The sequence below is a fragment of the Mus musculus genome, chromosome 12 (assembly GCF_000001635.26).
Source record: "Mus musculus strain C57BL/6J chromosome 12, GRCm38.p6 C57BL/6J".
NCBI classification, from domain to species: domain Eukaryota; kingdom Metazoa; phylum Chordata; class Mammalia; order Rodentia; family Muridae; genus Mus; species Mus musculus.
In genome coordinates, this window is record NC_000078.6 from 113,856,568 (window position 1) to 113,880,943 (window position 24,376).

A 24,376-nucleotide genomic window follows, 5' to 3' on the forward strand; every position below is an offset into this window, starting at 1 on the left:
CCTCAAACTCAGAAATCCGCCTGTCTTTGCCTCCCAAGTGCTGGGATTAAAGGCACGTGCCACCACGCCTGGCTTCAAGCATATATTTTTACACTCTTGTGACATGACACCATGTTGATGTTTCCCCTTTTTACAAATAAGATTCTGTGAAATGGGACCCAGAGTGGACTGACGTGACCACTGGGAAATATCAGTGAAGTAAACATTGGTGATTGTCCCACATTCTAGCATTCCATTGGCCAGTGAATGAGGAATATATTCAAGGTAGTGGTGGTTCTCTGTATATTGTAGACAACTCAGCCCTGTTTCTGTAGCTCCTATGGAAATACATTTGATTTCTCTCTTCATTTCTTTTAGTGTTGCAATCTTCCACCACGTGCTCTATGGTTCCCAAGTCTCCTTCCTCTCCACTGCTGTGCAAATATACACATCTACTTTACAAATTACAGAAATTACAAGAACTTTGCTGTTTGGCTCCCAGAAGACAACAATTAGCAAAAATTTTAGAAACCATTGAAACCATTAAGGACAATCTGTTCAAAACTGAGATGAAATCAGAGAAACCAACAGTCTCAGAACTCAGACTGTCTGGACAACTTTTCCAGTTACTATTCATTCACTTGTCATGTTGTAGTTTTGAAGCTATAGTAGGTAAAATGCTCAAGCCTTCTCTCTCTCTCTCTCTCTCTCTCTCTCTCTCTCTCTCTCTCTCTCTCTCTCTCTAACATCATTTTCACACACATGGATGGAACTAATGATGGCAGAGCAAGACAGAGAATGTAGGATTGCTGTAAACAGAGGACAGCCTTATCTGACATCAAAGGGAGGGGAGGGAGGCTTGATGCTCCAGTGTAGGGGTATGATGGAAGAATCAGGCAGGTGTGGGTGAATGGGTGGAGGAGCACCCTCATAGAGGCAAATAGAAGAGGGTGTGGGAGGATGTTGGTGGAGGGGTAACCAGGAAGGGGGATATCATTAGAAATGTAAATGAATAAAATGATTAATGAAAAAGAAATGATTGCTGCATAGCTGCACTTGTGGTGGTTCCTAGACCATCTTCCAAATATAGGTCTCATGAGCAAACCTGTAAGTACAGAACCCTCACCTTCTCTTCCTTCATAAGTCACATCACACCAGGGTGTTACAGACACAGCTATTACATCTTCACAGTAAACAAGATGAATGACAAATTGACAAATCAGACAGTTTCCCAGGTGATGATATTTTTTGATTGAACAATCATTATCCCTTGATTATTAGTACCCATTCTTCTATAGGGACACCATCCATAGATTTCCAGAATGCCTTTTGTGAAGAATGCTATATTTAGGTTCTCAGTGCTACACATGACTTGTTTTGATGAGTAACAACTCAAAATGAGCCAAGAATACTTTACATTATGTTTCTGAGACAGCAGTATAAATAAGGTCCTTAGAATCTTGGGGAAGGGAATGGGCATTAATGCATTAAGACAAAAATCATTTGACCCATTAAATTCTAGGGGAGCTATACAAGCTAAAGCATAAGAAAGAGAGGAAGAAAGAAAAGAGATGTTACCTGTTGAATGGGCTAGGTGCTGTTTGCATCAAATTGAAGCTTAGTATTAATAGTTATACTTTCCTCATGACTCAGTGGAGGAGCATCCCACACACTTTATTACCATCACTACAGCTGACTCAGGTCTGTTACATAGGCCTTGTGTGAGGATGGTGAAGAGATTAAACACCATCTGGTCACATCAGTTCTGTGGTACTTTAACTTGAATCCTACCTAAATAGTGCTCTAACAAAGGAGTCTTATTGAGTCTCTGCCCTGAGTATAGGGTTTCACAGTCCTAAGAATTCTTTGCTTCTTCCTGGTCTGCATACAGAATCTCTTCTGCCCTGTATGGTGCTCTGCATTTTGTGTTTACGTCAGTGGTTATACTACATTTAAAGGTCATCAATAATGGGGCTGTTTATATCCCTCTGTGCATCAACTTCTTACCACATGAGGGTGAGCTTAGTTCTACACAACGACAAAAGGAGGTGGGTTTGGTAGCGTAAGATCCAGGCCCAAGATGGACTATATTTCAATGCTATTGTGTAGACTGATATAAGTAATCTGGTCTCAACATGTGCGCACAGACAGATGGACATACAGACAGACACACATACTCACACAGACATTCACACTCACTCACTGAGAGAGAGACACAGAGAGAGACAGAGACAGACAGAGCACAGTCGGAGACAGAGAAACATAAACAGAGTGACAAAGAGACAGAGAGACAAAGTAAACACAGAGACAGAAACATTGTAATAAGTAAATGAGTACAAAACTTGCATTACACAGGAAATCAGAAATTTGAAAAAACTTTTATGAAAGTCAATGATACTACACTCTATACTTGTAGAGAGAATTCCTTTAGCGAGGCAATGTAGACACAGAGGAGGTCAGCCTTCCCTTCCCTCCATGTCTTTCTGAATAGGCTGCAAGTCTCACTAACTAGGAGCTTTGTGTTCTCTCAGCGCCCCCTGCTGGTCCCAAGTGACCTGCAGGAGGTTTGTGTTTGAGCTCACAGTAACAGTCCCTCACTGTGCCTTGCACAGTAATACATGGCCGTGTCCTCAGACCTCAGACTGGTCATTTGCAGGAACAGGGTGTTCTTGGCATTGTCTCTGGAGATGGTGAATCGGCCCTTCACTGTGTCTGCATAGTAGATGGTACTACTGCCACTACTAATGTATGCAACCCACTCCAGCCCCTTCTCTGGAGCCTGACGAACCCAGTGCATTCCATAGTCACTGAAAGTGAATCCAGAGGCTGCACAGGAGAGTTTCAGGGACCCTCCAGGCTTCACTAAGCCTCCCCCAGACTCCACCAGCTGCACCTCACACTGGACACCTGCAAACAGAGAATGCTGGTCAGAAAACTGTTACTAACAAAATAAAATAACGAAACAAACAATGTTTATATTTCCCATGTGCACACAACAGGGAGAATCTCATCTCTACAAATTACCTTTTAAAATAAGGACAAGGAAAACTAAATTGAGCCTGGAGTCCATGGTGAGTGGTCTGTGTTCAGTGCTGATCACTGAATGTGAGGACCTGGGAATCCAGGGTTTGGCTCCTCTGTCAGAGCTACAGACTCGGGGCAGGGCTGGTTTATATGAGTTCAGAGAAGAATTATTTGCATATCATCCTGCTATAGCATGCTCTGGAGTTGGAGTTGGGCAGAAGGTGGTCCTCATAGTAGATGTAAGACATCAAAGTCACAGTTGTGTGTTACAGTGCTTGACTATCTGTGGAAGTTTCATATTCACATTTTTTTTTGGATAAAATTTTACCATACCCCATTTAGTTTTGCTTAGCATGTGTGCATAAAAATAAAACTTGCTTTCCTTCCATACTGCCATGTGTCCCAGTATATGTGTGTAATTAAGTAGCCCACACAATTTTGTTTCTAGATATGAGCTTATTCTTTCCTACTGCCTGGGCTGCCCATGACATTTTTCTAATGTGGCTCTTGGACACGGTTACACTTGGAATGTTATGGTAGCAGAACTCCTTTTCTCATGGGGATTTTTGGAAATTGACTTACTCATGACAGCATGCTGTCCTCAGCTCTATAGAGACTTGAACCTAAGACATTCCAGGTCCTTGCCTGTTTACTACTCAGAGTTTGCTATGGAGATATATTTCTCTTTGAGCAAATTTGGTTGTTTAGCATCCTGAAATTAACCATTTATTCCTTGAAGTCCTCCACCATTTTATTTTTGCATCTTTGCACCAGGTGCTTGAGACCATGTTTATGGTGTGTTAGGTTGGTTTTCATTTTTCCCCAATAAACATAATTGGTATAACTAGGGTGTTTCATTAAAATTTAGGATAACATTTTCCTATTTAACCATTTCTCTGGAAGAGGCACTCTATATTGTGGTAGTTGTAGGTTGGGATTTAAAGATCCCTTGAAGAAAATGCTAGGAGTTAACAACACGATCAATAATTATGTTGGTTGATAACATAGTGGAAGAAATGGAGGCCCGTTGGCAATTTGTGTGTGTGATCTGGTGAGTCCTGAATGAATGGGGAGCAGTAGCAAAATATAATATATACTTGATGAAAAGTGGATGAGGGTTTGGAGAAACCCTATTTGTCAGGGTCCTGAAAAGGAACAGAGGTATTGAGTGGGTTTTCCTTGCCTATCAGAGTACTGTAAAATTCGGGTAGGATGACAACTACCACATTTTTGTTTCTATTTTCATGTATGTGTTAAAAACCTATAATAATTTGCTGAGTATCTGCTGAGTTTCAAGACAGTAGTATAGAAAGATGTTGCATACAGGGTATTCTAAAACCATGAAGACACAGGCCCTGTGAAAGCAAAGGCTGGAGACAATCCTCCTTCAGTTTAGAAAGCAGAGAGACAAGAAGGGTCTGCTTTCAGTAGAAAAAAAAAAGTCAACCTCTTTACAAGTTTAGGGGAAAAGGCCAGAAGAACCTGTCCAGATTTCTGACAATAAACATTGTCAGTACCTATGCCATATAAAGGCTCACCTGATCAGGTGAGGGACTATTGACTGGAACTTCAGGAAAGCAATGGACGTTTTTCAGTAAACTCAATATGATACATGCTAGTTAGTAGACATCACTGAATGCCACTATACTTCAATAGACTGTTTTTTTTTTAACAATCAGACAGAGGTGACTTCTGTTCATACTTTTACTCAAGGACAAGTTCCATGTTGATATGACATAGGAGGAGGACGGGCCACTTACAAGCACCATTCAGTGAGGGTGTCTTCATATGATGTCACGACGCAGGCCTCCCTACAGAGAAGTCAGTGGAGAGAGACAGTGCAAGTGTTAGATCTAGCAGTGAACACTTAAATGGAATAGTCTATTTGAAATGAAAATGTCACTCCCTATCTTTGTTATATACCCAGGCATGAAATTGCTGGGTCATGTTGTCTTCATTTATAGTCCCATGGGATCCTGCACATTACTTGACAATGGCATACAGAATCATGCTCATGTTATTTGGGAACAGGTACCCCTTTCTCTCCAACCACACCACACTTCTTTTCATTCTTTTTCATATATTCATTAATTTATCACATTCCATTGGTTATGGAGCAAGTTATCATTTATTATCATCTATCATTCATTTTTATTTCCCTGGTGATTGGAGAAGTTGGCTTTATGCAAAGTGTTCTGACCATATGCACTGACCAGAAGGAAGGATTGTAATCATAACATGGAGGGCAGAAAGATGCCTGTTCAAGTAAACATTACCTCTCTATTATCTTTGCTTTGATCTAGGTTTTTCTCCTGCAGACTTAGATTTCAGACATGTGATATAATTAGTCAACATTGAGAAGAGACTACTATTTTGAATACTTCAGTTATTCATAAAAATATAATCAGAGAGCATATCCCAGAGGAGAGACTTTCAAGGGCATCTCCATAATATTGGTATTTCTGTTTAACTTCAGAGGAGCATTCTTGTTTGTACTATTTGTTCAATATTTTACTTACATCAGTGTGGATGCATGCATGATTCCATAGTACAGAGTGGTACAGCCGCAAACACATGTTGTTTCTGTTCTTGATCAAAAGTGAAGTCATCCATTAGAATTTGGGGGGAGTCACTTCTGTGTCCAATCATATCAGATAGGCATAGGTTTACTATGATTTCTTCCTTGCTAATTTTTAACCCCTTGATCTCTGTTAGTTGTCGTATTGTTCTAGCTAGAACTTCAAGTACTATAGGAAATCAATAGGGAGAGGTGGGCAGCCTTGTCTTGTCCCTGATTTTAGTGAAATTGCTTTAAGTTTCTCCCCAGTTAATTTGATGTTGGTTATTGTTTTGCTGTATATTGCTTTTATTTTGTTTATGCATGCCGTTTCCCACTATTAAGGTGTGGCATTTGACTTGTGACTTTAGTAACATTTCTTTTACAGATGTGATCAGTCTTGCATTTGGAGCATAGATATTCAGAATTGAGATGTCCTCTTGGTGGATTTTTTTTTCTTGATGAATATGAAGTGTCCTCCCTCATCTCTTTTGATTAATTTTTTGAATGTCACTTTTATTTGGTGTTGTTTCTTGGGTCTGTTTGTTTGGAAAACTTTTCTAGCTCTTTCCCCTAGGTAGTATCTATTTTTGTTGCTGTGGTATGTATTTTGTATACAGTAGAATGAAGGATTCTGTTTACATATATATTATGTCAGCCTGTGTGTTTTTATTGGGGGAATGAAACCATTGGTACTGGAAGATAGGAATGACCAATGATCATTAATTCCTATTATTTTCATGTTTTCTGTTGTAAGGTGTGTGTGTGTGTATTTCTATTTTATTGGCTTTAGTTGTGTGAAACTATTCATTTTTCGTGTTTTCTTGAGTGAAGTAAGCGTCATTTGGTTGGAGTTTTCCTTCCAGTATCCTGTGTAGGTATTAGTCAGTAGAAAATATTGTTTAAATTTGAGTTTGACATAGATATCTTGTTTTTTCCATCTATAGTGATTTAAAGTTTTATGGGTATATTAGTCTGGTTTGACATCTGTGGTCTCTTAGTGTCTGCAAGACATCTGTCCAGGCCCTTGTAGATTTTAGTGTCTTGGTTGAAAATTCAGGTACAATACTGATAGGTCTGCTCTTAAATATTACTTGGATTTTCCCTTGTAGGTTTTAATATTATTTCTTTTTTTGCATATTTAGTGGCTTGATTATTATGTGGTTGGAAGATTTTCTTTAGCAGTCCAATCTCTTTGGTGTTCTGTATATTTACTATGTAAATTTTGGCATCTCTTTCTTTTTTTCTCTGTTATTTTTTTCTTTTTATTGGGTATTCTATTTATTTACATTTCAAATGTTATCCCCTTTCAGAGATTCCCTTCCAGAAAACCCCTAAGCCATCCCTCTCCCCCTGCTTCTATGAGGGTGCTCCCCCCATCCAACCACTCACTCCCACCACCATGCCTTGGCATTCCTGTACACTGGGCATCAAGACTTCACAGGACCAAGGGCCTCTTCTCCCTTTGATGAGAATCCTCTGTTACATATGCAGCTGGAGCTGCGGGTCACCCCATTTGTACCCTTTGGTTGATGGTTTAGTCCCTGGGAGCTATGGGGAGGTGTGGTTGGTTGATATTGTTGTTCTTCTTATGGGGTTGCAAACACCTTCAGTTCCTTACGTCCTTTCTCTAATTCCTCTATTGGGGACCCAGTGCTCAGTCCAATGTTTGGCTATGAACATCTACCCCTATATTTGTCAGACTCTCGCAGAGCCTCTCACAAGACAGGTTTATCAAGCACTTGTTGGTATCCTCAATAGTGTCTGGGATTGGTGATTATATATGGAATGGATCTCCAGGTGGGTCAGTCTCTGGATGGCCTTTTCTTCAGTCTCTGCTCTATACTTTGTCTCTGTATTTCCTCCCATGAGTATTTTGTTCCCCTTTCTAAGAAGGACTGAAGCATACACACTTTGGTCTTTCTTCTTCTTGAGATTCATGTGGACTGTGGATTGTATCTTGGGTATTCCAAGCTTTTGGGCTAATATCATCTTATCAGTGAGTGCATACTATGTGTGTTCTTTCATTACTAGGTTACCTCACTCAGGATGATATTTTCTAGTTTCATCCATTTGCCTAAGAATTTTATGAATTCATCATTTTTAATAGCTGACTAGTACTCCATTCTGTAAAAGTACCACATTTTCTGTATCCATTCTTCTGTTGAAAGACATATGGATTCCATTGAGCTCCTAGCTATTATAAGTAAGGCTTCTCTGAACATAGTGGAGCATGTGTCCTTGTTATATGTTGGAGCACCATTTGGGTAAATGCTTAGGAGTTGTATAGCTGTGTTCTCAGGTATTAATTAGTATGTCCAATTTTCTGAGGAACCTCCAGACTGATTTCCAGAGTCGCTGTACCAGTGTGCAATCTGAACAATGGAGGAGTGTTCCTCTTTCTCCAGATCCTCATTATCATCTGCTATCATCTGAATTTTTGATCTTAACCATTCTGACTGGTGTGAGGTGGAATTTCAGGGTTGTTTTGATTTGCATTTTCCAGAAGACTAAGCATGTTGAACCTTTCTTTAGATGCTTCTCAGCCATTTGTTACTCCTCAGTTAAGAATTCTTTATTTTGTTTTCTGGAGTCTAACTTCTTGAGTGCTTTATCTATATTGGATATTAGCCTCCTATAGGATGTTGGATTGGTAAAGATCTTTCCCAATGTGTTGTTTGCTGTTTTGTCCTATTGCCAGGGTCCTTTGCCTTACAGAAGCTTTTCAGTTTTATGAGGTCCCATTTGTCAATTCTTGATCTTAGAACATAAGTTATTTGTGTTCTGTTCAGGAAAATTTCCCCTGTCCCCATTTACTCGAGGCTCTTCCCTACTTTTTTCTATTAGTTTCTGTGTATCTAGTTTTATGTGGAGGTCCTAGATCCACTTGAACCTGAGCTTTGCACAAGGAGATAAGGATGGCTTGATTTGAATTCTTCTATATGCTGACTGAGAGTTGAACCAGCACCATTTGTTGAAAGTGCTGTCATTTTCCACTGGATGGTTTTAGCTCATTTGTTAAAGATCAAGTGACGACAGGTGTGTGGGTTCATTTCTGGGTCTTCAATTCATGACATTGATTTATCTGCCTGTCACTGTACCAATACCATGCAGTTTTTGTTTTGTTTTGTTTTGTTTTGTTTTTTATCACAATTGCTCTGTAGTTCATCTTGAGGTCAGTGATGGTGCTTCTGCCAGGAGTTCTTTAATTGTTGAGAATAGTTCTCCCTATCCTGGGTTTTTTATTACTCCAGTTTAAGCTGAAAATTTCTCTTTCTAAGTTTATGAAGAATTGATTTGGAATTTTGATGAGGATTGCATTGAATGTGTAGATTGCTGTCAGCAAGATGCCCATTTTTACTATATTCATCTTGCCAATGTATGATTATGGGATATCTTTCCAACTTCTGAGGTCTTCTTTAATTTCTTTCTTCAGAGACTTGATCTTCTGGTCATACAGATCTTTCACTTGCTTAGTTAGAGTCATACCAAGGTATTTTATATTATTTGTGACTATTGTGAAGGGTGTTATTTTCCTAATTTCTTATCTCAGCCATTTATCCTTTGAGTATAGGAAGGCCACTTATTTGTTTGATTTACTTTGATATCCTGACAGTGTGCTGAAGTTGTTTAACAGTTTATGTATGGGCCTTGAATTCATGATATTTCCAAGACTTTTACCATGATGGACTGTTGGATTTTTGTCAACTGCTTTCTCAGCATCTAATGAGATGATCATGTGGTTTTCTTTTTCCCTTTGAGTTTGTTAATGTAGTGGATTACTCTGACAAATTTCTATGTAATGAACCATCCCTGCATCCCTTGGGATGAAGCCTGCTCGATCATTATGAATGATCATTTTGATGTGTTCTTGGATTCGGTTTTTGAGAATTTTATTGAGTACTTTTGCATTAATGTTCATAAGGGAAATAGGTCTGAAGTTCTCTATCTTTGTTGGATCTTTGTGTGGTTTAGGTATCAGAGTAAATTGTGGCTTCATAGAACGAATTGGATAGTGTTCCTTCTGTCTATATTTTGTGAAATAGTTTGAAGAGTATTGGTAGTAGGTCTTCTTTGAATGTCTGATAGAACATTACACTAAACCCGTCTGGTCCTGGGTATTTTTTGTTTCTTGTATTTGTTGTTGTTTTTGGGAAACTATTAATTACTTTTTCTATTTCTTTAGGGGCCATGGGACTATTTAGATCTTTTTTTTCCTTTTTTTTTTTTTTTACATATTTTCTTCAATTACATTTCCAATGCTATCCCAAAAGTCCTCCCACACACACTCCCCTACCCACCCATTCACATTTTTTTGGCCCTGGCATTCCCCTGTACTGGGGCATATAACGTTTGCCTGACCAATGGGCCTCTCTTTCCAGTGATGGCCGACTAGGTCATCTTTTGATACATATGCAGCTAGAGTCAAGAGCTCTGGGGTACTGGTTAGTTCATAATGTTGTTCCTCCGATAGGGTTGCAGATCTCTTTAGCTCCTTGGATACTTTCTTTAGCTCCTCCATTGGGGGCCCTGTGATCCATCCAATAGTTGACTGTGAGCATCCACTTCTGTGTTTGATATGCCCCGGCCTAGTCTCACAAGGGACAGCTATATCACCGTCCTTGCAACAAAGGCTTGCTAGTGTATGCAATGGTGTCAACGCTTGGAGGCTAATTATGGGATGGATCCCTGGATATGGCAGTCTCTAGATGGACCATCCTTTTATCTCAGCTCCAAACTTTGTCTCTGTAACTCCTTCCATGGGTGATTGTTTCCAATTCTAAGAATGAGCAAAGTGTCCACACTTCGGTCTTCGTTCTTCTTCAGTTTCATATGTTTTACATATTGTACCTTATATCTCGCAATACTAAGTTTCTGGGTTAATATCCACTTATCAGTGAGTACATTTCATTTGAGATCTTTTGTGATTGGGTTACCTCACTCAGGATGATGCCCTCCAGGTCCAACCATTTGCCTAGGAATTTCGTGAATTCATTCTTTTTAATAGCAGAGTAGTACTCCATTGTGTAAATGTACCACATTTTTTGTATCCATTCCTCTGTTGAGGGACATCTGGGTTCTTTCCAGCTTCTGGCTATTATAAATAAGGCTGCTATGAACATAGTGGAGCATGTGTCCTTCTTACCGGTTGGGACATCTTCTGGATATATGCCCAGGAGAGGTATTGCGGGATCCTCCAGTAGTACTATGTCCAATTTTCTGAGGAACTGCCAGACTAATCACTTCCAGAGTGGTTGCACAACCCTGCAATCCCACCAACAATGGAGGAGTGTTCCTCTTTCTCCACATCCTCGCCAGCATCTGCTGTCACCTGAATTTTTTAACTTAGCCATTCTGACTGGTGTGAGATGGAATCTCAGGGTTGTTTTGATTTGCATTTCTCTGATGATTAAGGATGTTGAACATTTTTCAGGTGTTTCTTAGCCTTTCGGTATTCCTCCGGTGAGAATTCTTTGTTCAGCTCTGAGCCCCATCTTTTAAGGGGGCTATTTGATTTTCTGGAGTCCACCCTCTTGAGTTCTTTATATATATTGGATATTAGTCCCCTATCTGATTTAAAATAGGTAAAGATACTTTCCCAATCTGTTGGTGGTCTTTTTGTCTTATTGACGGTGTCTTTTGCTTTGCAGAAGCTTTGCAGTTTCATGAGGTCCCATTTGTCAATCCTCGATCTTAAAGCACAAGCCACTGCTGTTCTATTCAGGAATTTTTTCCCATTGCCCATATCTTCGAGGCTTTTCCCTATTTTCTCCTCTGTATGTTTCAGTGTCTCTGGTTTTATGTGGAGTTCCTTGACCCACTTAGATTTGACCTTAGTACAAGGAGAGAGGAATGGGTCAATTCGAATTCTTCTACATGATAACAACCAGTTGTGCCAGCACCATTTGTTGAAAATGCTGTCTTTTTATCACTGGATGTTTTTAGCTCCCTTGTCGAAGATCAAGTGACCATAGGTGTGTGGGTTCATTTCTGGGTCTTCAATTCTATTCCATTGGTCTACTTGTCTGTCACTATACCAGTACCATGCAGGTTTTATCATAATTGCTCTGTAGTAAAGCTTTAGGTCAGGCATGGTGATTCCACCAGAGGTACTTTTATCCTTGAGAAGAGCTTTTGCTATCCTAGGTTTTTTGTTATTCAAGATGAATTTGCAGATTGCTCTTTCTAATTCGATGAAGAATTGAGTTGGAATTTTGATGGGGATTGCATTGAATCTGTAGATTGCTTATGGCAAGATAGCCATTTTTACTATATTGATCCTGCCAATCCATGAGGATGGGAGATCTTTCCATCTTCTGAGATCTTCTTTAATTTCATTCTTCTGGGACTTGAAGTTTTATCATACAGATCTTTCACTTCCTTAGTTAGAGTCACGCCAAGATATTTTATATTATTTGTGACTATTGAGAAGGGTGTTGTTTCCCTAATTTCTTTCTCAGCCTGTTTATTCTTTGTGTAGAGAAAGGCCATTGACTTGTTTGAGTTTATTTTACATCCAGCTACTTCACCGAAGCTGTTTATCAGGTTTAGGAGTTTTCTGGTTGAATTTTTAGGGTCACATATATATACTATCATACCATCTGCAAAAAGTGATATTTTGACTTCATCTTTTCCAATTTGTATCCCCTTGATCTCCTTTTGTTGTCGAATTGCTCTGGCTAGACTTCAAGTACTATGTTGAAGAGGTAGGGAGAAAGTGGGCAGCCTTGTCTAGTCCCTGATTTTAGTGGGATTGCTTCCAGCTTCTTACCATTTACTTTGATGTTGGCTACTGGTTTGCTGTAGATTGCTTTTATCATGTTTAGGTATGGGCCTTGAATTCCTGATCTTTCCAAGACTTTTATCATGAATGGGTGTTGGATCTTGTCGAATGCTTTTTCCGCATCTAAGGAGATGATCATGTGGTTTTTGTCTTTGAGTTTGTTTATATAATGGATTACATTGATGGATTTCTGTATATTAAACCATCCCTGCATACCTGGAATAAAACCTACTTGGTCAGGATGGATGATTGCTTTAATGTGTTCTTGGATTCGGTTAGCAAGAATTTTATTGAGGATTTTTGCATCGATATTCACAAGGAAAATTGGTCTGAAGTTCTCTATATTTGTTGGGTCTTTCTGTGGTTTAGGTATCAGAGTAATTGTGGCTTCATAGAATGAGTTGGGTAGAGTTCCCACTACTTCTATTTTGTGGAATAGATTGTGCAGAACTGGGATTAGATCTTCTTTGAAGGTCTGGTAGAACTCTGCACTAAACCCATCTGGTCCTGGGCATTTTTTTGGTTGGGAGACTATTAATGACTGCTTCTATTTCCTTAGGGGATATGGGACTGTTTAGATCGTTAACTTGATCCTGATTTAACTTTGGCACATGGTATCTGTCTAGAAATTTGTCCATTTCATCCAGGTTTTCCAGTATTGTTGAGTATAGCCTTTTGTAGAAGGATTTGATGGTGTTTTGGATTTCTTCAGGATCTGTTGTCATGTCTCCCTTTTCATTTCTGATTTGTTAATTAGGATGTTGTCCCTGTGCCCTCTAGTGAGTCTAGCTAAGGGTTTATCTATCTTGTTGATTTTCTCAAAGAACCAACTCCTCGTTTGGTTAATTCTTTGAATAATTCTTCTTGTTTCCACTTGGTTGATTTCACCCGAGTTTGATTATTTCGTGCCGTCTACTCCTCTTCGGTGAATTTGCTTCCTTTTTTTCTAGAGCTTTTAGATGTGTTGTCAAGCTGCTAGTATGTGCTCTCTCCAGTTTCGTCTTGGAGGCACTCAGAGCTATGAGTTTCCCTCTTAGAAATGCTTTCATTGTTTCCCATAGGTTTGGGTATGTTGTGGATTAATTTTCATTAAACTCTAGAAAGTCTTTTATTTCTTTCTTTATTCCTTCCTTGACCAAGGTATCATTGAGAAGAGTGTTGTTCAGTTTCCACGTGAATGTTGGCTTTCCATTATTTATGTTGTTATTGAAGATCAGCCTTAGTCCATGGTGGTCTGATAGGATGCATGGGACAATTTCAATATTTTTGTATCTGTTGAGGCCTGTTTTGTGACCAATTATATGGTCAATTTTGGAGAAGGTACCATGAGGTGCTGAGAAGAAGGTATATCCTTTTGTTTTAGGAAAAATGTTCTGAAGATATCTGTTAAGTCCATTTGTTTCATAACTTCTGTTAGGTTCACTATGTCCCTGTTTAGTTTCTGTTTCCACGATCTGTCCATTGATGAAAGTGGTGTTTGAAGTCTCCCACTATTATTGTGTGAGGTGCAATGTGTGCTTTGAGTTTTACTAAAGTGTCTTTAATGAATGTGGCTGCCCTTGCATTTGGAGCGTAGATATTCAGAATTGATAGTTCATCTTGGAGGATTTTACCTTTGATGAGTATGAAGTGTCCCTCCTTATTTTTTTAATAACTTTGGGTTGGAAGTCGATTTTATCCGATATTAGAATGGCTACTCCAGCTTGTTTCTTCAGACCATTTGCTTGGAAAATTGTTTTCCAGCCTTTCACTCTGAGGTAGTGTCTGTCTTTTTCCCTGAGATGGGTTTCCTGTAAGCAGCAGAATGTTGGGTCCTGTTTGTGCAGCCAGTCTGTTAATCTATGTCTTTTTATTGGGGAATTGAGTCCATTGATATTAAGAGATATTAAGGAAAAGTAATTGTTGCTTCATTTTATTTTTGTTGTTAGAGTTGGCATTCTGTTCTTGTGGCTGTCTTCTTTTTGGTTTGTTGAGGGATTACTTTCTTGCTTGTTCTAGGGCTTAATTTCTGTCCTTGTATTGCTTTTTTTCTGTTATTATCCTTTGAAGGGCTGGATTCGTGGAAAGATAATGTGTGAATTTGGTTTTGTCGTGGAATACTTTGGTTTCTCCATCTATGGTAATTGAGAGTTTGGCCGGGTATAGTAGCCTGGGCTGACATTTGTGTTCTCTTAGTGTCTGTATAACATCTGTCCAGGCTCTTCTGGCTTTCATAGTCTCTGGTGAAAAGTCTGGTGTAATTCTGATAGGTCTGCCTTTATATTTTACTTGACCTTTCTCCCTTACTGCTTTTAATATTCTATCTTTATTTAGTGCATTTGTTGTTCTGATTATTATGTGTCGGGAGGAATTTCTTTTCTGGTCCAGTCTATTTGGAGTTCTGTAGGCTTCTTGTATGTTCATGGGCATGTCATTCTTTAGGTTTGGGAAGTTTTCTTCTATAATTTTGTTGAATATATTTGCTGGCCCTTTATGTTGAAAATCTTCATTCTCATCAACTCCTATTATCCGTAGGTTTGGTCTTCTCATTGTGTCCTGGATTTCCTGGATGTTTTGAGTTAGGATCTTTTTGCGTTTTGTATTATCTTTGATTGTTGTGCCGATGTTCTCTATGGAATCTTCTGTACCTGAGATTCTCTCTTCCATCTCTTGTATTCTGTTGCTGATGCTCGCGTCTATGGTTCCAGATTTCTTTCCTAGGTTTTCTATCTCCAGCGTTGCCTCACTTTGGGTTTTATTTATTGTGTCTACTTCCTTTTTTAGGTCTAGTATGGTTTTGTTCATTTCCATCACCTGTTTGGATGTGTTTTCCTGTTTTTCTATAAAGACTTCTACCTGTTTGGTTGTGTTTTCCTGCTTTTCTTTAAGGACTTGTAACTCTTTAGCAGTGTTCTCCTGTATTCTTTAAGTGAGTTATTAAAGTTCTTCTTGATGTCCTCTACCATCATCATGAGATATGCTTTTAAATCCTGGTCTAGCTTTTTGGTTGTGTTGGGGTTCCTAGGACTAGGTGGTGTGGGAGTGCTGTGTTCTGATGATGGTGAGTGGTCTTGATTTCTGTTAGTAGGATTCTTACGTTTGCCTTTTGCCATCTGGTATTTTCTGGAGCTGTGCAGGATACACTCGGTGGGGTCCTGGATCCAAGATGTCTGTGCAGGGTACACTCGGCAGGGTCCCAGAACTAAGATGTCTGCTGCCAATGCTCAGGCAAAGCACTCCCCTGCAGGGCAGGTCCCTATCCTCTGACCGTGAAAATGGTCAACTGCCTGTACAGGATACACTCGGAGGAATCAGGGAACCAAGATGTCTGCTGCTCAGGCAAAATGCTCCCACGCCGGGCAGGATACACTCGGCGGGGTCCTGGAACCGAGATGTCTGCTGCTGATGCTCAGGCAAAGCGCTCCCGTGCCGGGCAGATCCCAATCCTCAGAATTCTTAAGATTGAGTGGCTGGTGTTGTGGGTATCTGGTGGTAGTCAGCTGACTGTGCGCCCTAGCTACCCCGTTGCTGCTCGGACTGAAAGGGGCTTGTGCCCCTACTCAAACAGGGTTTTTGCTTCCCTGACTAATGTAGTCTCAAGTCCTGCGTGATTGGATTGGAGTAGATGCTGTGTTCCACTCACCAGAAGTCTTAAGATCGCTTGGAGGGTTTTGAGGTAGTCAGCTGACTCTGCACCCTAGCTACCTCAGTGCTGCTCGGACCCAAAGGGGCTTGTGCCCCTACTCAGACCGGGTTTTTGCTTCCCTGACTAATGCAGTCTCAAGTCCTGCGCAATTGGATTGGAGCAGGTGCTGTGTTCCACTCACCAGAAGTCTTAAGATCGCTTGGCGGGTGTGGGTGTTGTGGGTAGCTGGGGGTAGTCAGACGACTGTGCCTATTTAGATCTTTAATCAGATACAGATTTAAATTTGGTGCTGCCACATTACAGGGGAATGTCAGGGCCAGGAAGGGAGTGTGGGTGGGTTGGGGTGCAGGGTGGGGGGTTATAGGGGACTTTCAATCTAGCATTTGAAATGTAAATGAAGAAAATATATAATAAAAAAAGAAAAAAAGAAAGAAAATTGTCCATTTCACCCAGGTTTTCCAGTTTTGTTGGGTATAGGCTTTACAAAAGTAGAATCTGATAATTTTTTAGATTTCCTCATATTCTTTTGTTACATCTCCCTTTTCATTTATGATTTTGTTAATTAGGATACTGTCTCTGTGCTCTCTAGTTAGTCTGTCTAAGGGTATATATGCCTCGTTGATTTTCTCAAAGAACAAGTTCCACGATTGCTTGATGTTTGTATAGTTCTTTTTTTTTTTCCATTTGGCTGATTTCAGCCCTGAGTTTGAGTATTTCTTGTCTTCTACTCCTTTTGGGTGAGTTTGCTTATTTTAGTTCTACAGCTCTCAGGTGTGCTGTCAAGCTGCTAGTCTAAGGTCTCTTCAGTTTCTTTTTGGAGACACTCAGAACTATGACTTTTTCTCTTACCACTGCTTTTATTGTGTCCCATATGTTTGGGTATGTAGTGGCTTCATTTCCATTAAATTCTAAAATGTCTTTAATTCTTTTTCTTCCTGAACAAGTTATCATTGAGTAGAGTGTTGTTCATCTTCCATGTGTGTGTGCTTTCTTTTGCTTTTGCTGTTATTGAAGACCAGCCTTATTTCAACTTGATTTTATAGGAGTCATGAGATTATTTCAGGCTTCTTGTATCTCTTATGGCCATTTTTGTGTTTGATTATGAGGTCAATTTTGGAGAAGGTACCATAAGGTGTTGAGAAAAAGGTGTATTCTTTTGTTTTAGGATGAAATGCTCTATAGATATATGTTAAATTCATTTGGTTCACAACTACTGTTTGTTTCATTGTGTCTCTGTTTAGTTTCTGTTTTCATTTTTCATGGTCTGTCCATTGATGAGAGTGTGTGTTGAAGTCTCCCACTATTATTGTGTGAGGTGCAACAGGTGCTCTGAACTTCAGTAAAGTTTCTTTTATGAATGTGGGTGCCTTTGCATTTGGAGTATAGATGTTCAGAATTGAGAGTTATTCTTGATAGATTTTTCCTTTAATGAGTATGAAGTGTCTTTCCTTATATTTTTGATAACTTTAGGTTGAAAGTCAACTTATTCAATATTAGAATTGCTACTCCAATTTGTTTCTTGGGAACATTTACTTGGAAAATTGTTTTCCAGCCTTTTATTCTAAGGCTGGAAAGTATCTGTCTTTGTCACTGGGGTAGGATTCCTGTATGCAGCAAAATGTTTGGTCCTGTTTACATATCCCGTCTGTTAGTCTATGCCTTTTATTGGGGAATTGATTCCATTCATATTATGAGATATTAAGGAAAAGTGAGTGTTGCTTCCTGTTATTTTTGTTGTTAGAGGTGGAATTATGTTTATGTGGCTATTTTCTTTTTGGTTTGTTAAAAGAAGATTATTTTCTTGATTTTTCTAGGATGTAGTTTCCCTCCTTGTGTTGGTGTTTTCCATTTATTATCCTTTGAAGGGCTGGGTTTGTGGAAAGATGTTGTGTAAATTTGTTTTTGTCATGGAATATATTGGTTTCTCCATCTATGGTAATTGAGAGTTTTGCTGGGTACAGTATGCTGGGCTGGCATTTGTGTTCTCTTAGGGTCTGTATGACACCATGCTAGAATTATAGAGAAGTCTGGTGTAATTCTTATAGGTCTACTGTATATGTTACATGACCTTTTTCCCTTACTGATTTCAATACTTTTTTTGTTGTTGTGTGAATTTAGGGTTTTGATTATTATTTGACTAGAGGAATTTCTTTTCTGTTCCAATCTATTTGGAGTTCTGTAGGCTTCTTATATGTTCATGGGCATCTATTTCTTTAGGTTAGGGAAGTTTTCTTCTATAATTTTCTTGAAGACATTTACTGGACCTTTATATTGGGAATCTTCACTATTATCTATACCTATAATCAGCAGGTTTCATATTGCCAGCTCATTGTGTCCTGGATTTCCTGGATGCTTTGGTTTAGGATCGTTTTGCATGTTGCATTTCTTTGACTGTTGTGTCAATGTTTTGTATGGTACCTAATGCACCTGAAATTCTCTCTTCTATCTCTTGTGTTCTGTTGGTGATGTTTGCTTCTATGATGCCTGGTCACTTTCCTAGGTTTTTTATTTCCAGGGATGTCTCCCTTTGTGATTTCTTTATTGTTTCTGTTTTCATTTTTAAGTCCTGGATTGTTTTTTTTTTCCATTCCTTCACCTCTTTGTTTGTGTTTTCCTATAATTCTTTAAGGGGATTTTTGTGTTTCCTCTTTAAGGGCGTCTACATGTTTACCTGTGTTCTCCTGTATTTCTTTAAGGGAGTTATCTATGTCTTTCTTAAAGTCCTCTATCTGCATCATGAGATGTGATTTTAAATCCAAATCTTCCTTTTCTGGTATGTTGGGGTATCCAGAACTTGATGTGGTGAGAGAACTGGGTTCTGATGATGTCAAGTAGCCTTGGTTTCTGTTGGTAAGGTTCTTGCATTTGCCTTTTGCCATCTGGTTATCTTGCTGTCTCTGGCTGAAGCTTGTTCCCCTGTGGGACTCTAAGCCCATGTCAGCACTCCTGTGAGACCAGTTCTGACCTGGAGTGACCTGTATACTGAGGGCTTTGGATCAGCCTTAGCTCCTGTGTGTAGATGACGACCAGAAGTAACCTGTCCCGGCTGCTCCATCATTCCTGTGCCCTGTGTGCCCCTGGCTGCTCCTGCTTTGGACAGTTATTGGTGAGAAGATGGGGATCTCACCTCTGAGCCCAGGAGTGAGAACAATCCTGAAAGACCAGCTCTCTCCTGGTTAGTCTTGTGTACATTGGGCTGTGGACCAGCCTTAGCTGCTGGGTGCAGATGGTGGCCATATATTTTTATCTTTTTGTCTCTGTCCTCAGACCTTAGACTGCTCATTTGCTGGAACAGGGTGTTCTTGGCATTGTCTCTGGAGATGGTGAATGGGCCCTTAACTGTGTCTGCATAATAGAAGGTACTACTGCCACTACTAATGTATGCAACCCACTCCAGCCCCTTCTCTGGAGCTTGTTGGACCCAGGCCATGACATAATTACTAAAAGTGAATCCAGAGGCTGCTCATGAGAGTTCAGGGACCTTCCAGGCTGTACTAAGCCTCTCCTAGACTCCACCAGCTACATCTCACACTGGGCACCTGCAAACAGAGAACACTTTTCAGAAAACTGTCAGTAACAAAACTAAACCAGCAAACAATACAACTTTTCTATTTCTCATGTGCACACAAGAGACAGAATCTCATCTGTATGAGTTACCTTTTAAAATAAGGGCAAGAAAATCCAAGCTGTGCCTGAAGTACATGGTGAGTGGTCCGTGATGATCAGTGAGTAGGAAGACCTTGGAATCCAGGGCTGGGCTCCTCTGTCAGAGCCTCTTGAGCACAGAGTAGCCTTATTTGCATGTCTTCTGCTATAGACTGACATAGAGTTGGACTTGGGAAAAGGACAGTGCTCATAGCAGATGTAAAACATCAAAAATACAGTTGTCAATTATAGAGTTTGACAAAGTATGGTAATTTCATTTTAACAATTTTTGGTGGTAAGGATTCAACATATTTCATTTAGTTCCCTTTTGCGGATGCACAAAGAACATGCTTCATTTACATACTGTCTTGATTACTTAGTATCAATGTGTGATTAAAGAGTACCACATGTAATAGTATTTCTAGATATGAGCTTAGTCTTTCCTAGTCTCTGAGCAACTCATGCCTATTCCTTAACATGGCACTTGGACATAGATATGAAGGTTATGGTAGCAGAACCTATTCTCTTTGAGGAAGTTCTTGAAGTTAACTTATTGATGACAGAATGCTGTCCTCAGGTCTTACTGAGGAACCTGAGTCATTTCCAGTCCCTCTTTGTGTGCAATTCAGATTTTGCCATGGAGATATATTCCTCTTTGAGTCAAATTTGGTTGTTTTGCATCCTGAAGTTCTCCATTTATTCCTTTTAAGTCCCCACCATTTTCTTTTTGCAACTTTGCACCAGGTAACATGTGACTGTATTTATGTTGTCTTAGGCTGGTTTTCCTTTTCCCTAATTAACATGATTAGTACAACTGGCGTATTTACAATTTTAGGATAAGTTTTCCCTATATAACCACTTCTTTGGTTTCTGTCATCCTCTTCCTTTTTGTCTTACCACACCTCCTGTTTGCTTTCCAATGACCAATATTCCCTTTTCCTTTGGACCTCCTTGTCCCACACATAAGATGTGTTTCCTTCCTAGGGTTCCCATTCTAGCTCCTAAAGCTACAAGGCAGAAGTTAGAGCCCCTGACATCCAATGAAGATTCTGCATATGACAGAAACAGGTAGTGTTTGTCTTTTCAAACCTTTATTATGTTGTTTGACATACTATTTTCCAAAGAGAAGTTTTTTATTTATTTGTTTGTTTAGGCTCAGACTGAAGTTTTCTCAGTGTTTCTCTGACAGGGTCATAGATGGCTATGTCCTCAGTTTGAATTCTGTTCAGTTTTAAGAAAAGTTGACTCTTGGATGTGTCCCTACTGATGCTGATTCAGGATTTGAGATCTGAATTATACTCTGTGCTTTCACCTCTCCATATTGCTGGCATCCTCTGCAATCCCCTTCCTAGTGGCTGGAGGACCCAGTTTACACCATAGATGGTTAATGAGAAGCCAGAGACAGTGCAGATGAGAGACAGCCTGTGAGGATTGCAGCAGGTCAGGTCATGACTACTTCAGTTGTACCTCTACAGGGTACTTGGGGACAAACAACATCATCATCAGTCATACATGTCATAGATGTCAAGCCTGTTTCCCTCTCCTGAAAGCCTGAAATCCTTACAACCTGGAAACGTTACCAAGTAGAGGAGGTCCAAGCAAACAAAACACATCTTGTCAAATGGAACCCCCAAACTGATCTGTGGTAAAGTAAAATTACAGCAGGCTGACTGTGGGAATGTTTATTGGAGGCTTTCCATGGAGATGTCAGGCCAGGCCAAATAGGAGGGTTCAAGTGAAGGGGAAATGTCATGAGCAGGGAGGGGGACTTGCTTTTGAGGACCATGCCACTGCTGTTGCCACTCCCACTGTAACTCTGAGATGCTACACTGGCCACCAGTATGCAGGGGAGCTCCTGGCAGCATTTTGGGAATGACGTTCTCTTCTCTGGTGGTAGTGTTACAGCTCTTATGACAGAAGCTCTTTGAAGAGGAAGTAATTCTCACACATCTTTATTTCTTCTGTATAGGGTCTTTATATACAGTTTTGGGGTGGGATGGGGTCTGACACTTGCTTCCTCTTAGCTTGGTCTGAGAAGTTAGTGATGTATCATCTACATGTGAAAGGGCTTGGAGGTGTTGCCCCTAAGTGACTGATGACCACAAATCTCTCTACAGGAGGCTGTGGAAAGCTGTAGCTAAGTGACAAGGGCCTGGTGCCAGGAACAGGCAAAGCTCCTACTGTCCCTTTAGGGTCTCTGGGGCTTCTAACCTTAGCTCAGCACTACCAGGATTTCTTTCACCGACCACCACCATGCAGCAGATCATAGCATAGACAGTGTAAAATGAGAAGACTAGTCAGTTAGAGGGAAAGGATTATTTCAATAATAAAATGTATGGATGTTGGCCATAGTTAATAACAATGTACTATATTCTTTATATATGGAGAGAAGATGCTATAAGATAGCACTCAATATGTTAATTGTGCCATCATTAAATTGTGGAAATGCATTTGAAAACTTTACGTTAGGGAAGATGAATACAATTATCTTCAAACATCATTTAAGTAAACATGAGAAATGCTACTAAAACAGCAGTTGTGAGAGAAACAACACATTACCAAATCTCCCTGGTTCTCCTCACCCACATAGTTTTCTTCACAAGTATCAACTTAATAATTTGTTCTTATTTTACACTATTAGATTATAGAAGCACTTACTAAGTCTGTTGTGTGAAGAAACAAGAAATTTTGTAAACTATGACACCGAATAGCAAGTTCTAGAAAACTTCCATGACTGGAAGAAGAGTCAACATCTTTAACATTTAAACACAGGTTCACATAGCATAGGCCAGAACTTCCTGGATTCTGAAGTGATCCTGGGAAGAACTTCTTGGTTCTCAGCGCCCCCTGCTGGTCCTGAGCATCCTTGTAGGGAGGTTTTTGTGCAAGTTCACACTGGACTTCCCTCACTGTGTGTTTGGCACAGTAGTACATGGCTGTGTCATCAGTTTGCAGACTGTTCATTTTTAAGAAAACTTGGCTCTTGGAGTTGTCTTTGCTGATGCTCAGTCTGGACATGAGAGCTGAATTATAATTTGTGCTTCCACCACCCCATATTACTCCCAGCCACTCCAGACCCTTTCCTGGAGGCTGGCGAACCCAGTCTACACCATAGCTGGTTAATGAAAACCCAGAGACAGTGCAAGTGATGGACAGGCTCTGTGAGGGCGCCACCAGGCCAGGTCCTGACTCCTTCAGCTGCACCTGGGACAGGACACCTGGGGACAAGCAATATCATCATCAGTCAGTCATCCTAAAGATTAAATGCCCAAATCTCTCTCCTGAAACTCTGAAACACTTACAGCTTGGAAATGCAACCAGGCAGAGGAACAGCACCAGGACAGCCATGCTCTGATGGGGGCTCTAGTGAGGAGATGAGGCACCTCAGCTAGGCCTTGGCTTTTATTCTGAGCCAAAGGGCTACTTTGCATTGGGGGGTGTTCCTAAGATGATAAAAGCAAGTGCAGAGAAGAATTTCCAGTTTCTTCTCCATGTGCCTGAGATTACCTCTGTGCTTAGAGAAAATGGAGTTGAAAACTCAGGAACTTTTACTTGGTAATGTCTGGATTTCCAATTCCAAAATAAACAAAAGAAAATATTAGTCACATTGTGCAGGCCTTGGAAGCCAAAAAAACTGGGGTAGGGAGGTTTGCAGTAAGTGAATCCTTAATCATGCAATACAAGTAGAACAGGTTACATTATCTTCAGTGCTGTTGTATATCATTGTCAATTGCACTAGAGGTTGTAGGATGCAATTTGGAATCTTTTTTTTTTTAAACAAAAAATTTTTCTCTTGAATTCTTTTATATTTTTTTACTTTTATATTTAATAATTCCCTTCAGAATATCATTAGTGGTTCCTCCTTCACCATGTGGTTTGAGAATAAAGATACAAAACTACACACAGTAAATAGCTTTGCATTGCAATTGATTTTCAAGTTATCTACACATAAATTTACAACCATAAATAATAGTAGGATGAGTACATATTATTTGAATTTGTTTTAGTATACAAGAATATAGAAGTAATAATTATTCAATTATGTGCAGAAAATCTGTATAGTTATTACTTAGCAAATAGTCACCAATTTTCTCCAACTATATATTTATACGATTTTTATACATGAGGAATCAACTTTTTTTTAAAAAGCACTTTCTGTGAAGTCACCTTAGTCTTGTCACTTCTCAAGAAATAACTTGTAAGGAAGTAGCTCACAAGCATTTATCCAATTTGGTTGCAAAGGTTTTTCTGAGCATAGATCCAAGGGACTAGGCTGAGTGTCTTCACCTTCCTATTTAGGGACACTGAAGTTGGAAGCAGTCTTTATACCTCTTGATTATGTGAGTTTCTCTGTGTCAATGTCCTTTTATATCTCTCTGTTTGTCTCTTGTTTCAGCTTGTAGCACATTAAAAAATGTGTTTCTGAACATGATTATACATTGGAGAGTAAAGGGAGGGTCAGTTGTTAATAACAATTCATAAAAATCAGCAGCATGACACCAGGTGAATTGTTATGTTAATTGAAGTAAAATGTGTGATGACACAAAGTGCAGCAGAGGGCAGACATGAACATGAGGAACCTTGTGCCTTGAGGTGTTGATCACCATAGAGAGTTAGAGACTGCACATCTTCTCCCCATGCCTTGGAAATGGAAACACCAGGGAAGAGAAGTAAAGAGCTGTAACAATCTGCTTGCTAGGACTCAGAGACTATGGATCTATTACCTGGAACTGGAGTCCACACATTTTGTTTTTCTTATTTT

At 39.7% G+C, this 24,376-nt stretch overlaps 2 pseudogenes, 2 gene segments (V, D, J or C) and 1 further gene; all 5 read right to left on the reverse strand.

The window, feature by feature from the left end:
• The window catches only part of Igh (immunoglobulin heavy chain complex), a 2,751,187-nt gene that overhangs the window by 597,800 nt on the left and 2,129,011 nt on the right, over positions 1 to 24,376 (reverse strand).
• Positions 2,582 to 2,875, reverse strand: Ighv5-17 (immunoglobulin heavy variable 5-17). The segment is given in 1 exon segment: positions 2,582 to 2,875. A coding segment is annotated over 1 exon segment (294 nt).
• Positions 19,205 to 19,672, reverse strand: Ighv5-18 (immunoglobulin heavy variable V5-18; annotated as a pseudogene). The gene is given in 2 exon segments: positions 19,205 to 19,508; positions 19,627 to 19,672. Coding segments are annotated over 2 exon segments (350 nt in total).
• Ighv2-8 (immunoglobulin heavy variable V2-8) lies at positions 20,794 to 21,092 on the reverse strand (annotated as a pseudogene). The gene is given in 1 exon segment: positions 20,794 to 21,092. A coding segment is annotated over 1 exon segment (299 nt).
• Ighv2-9 (immunoglobulin heavy variable 2-9) lies at positions 22,530 to 22,821 on the reverse strand. The segment is given in 1 exon segment: positions 22,530 to 22,821. A coding segment is annotated over 1 exon segment (292 nt).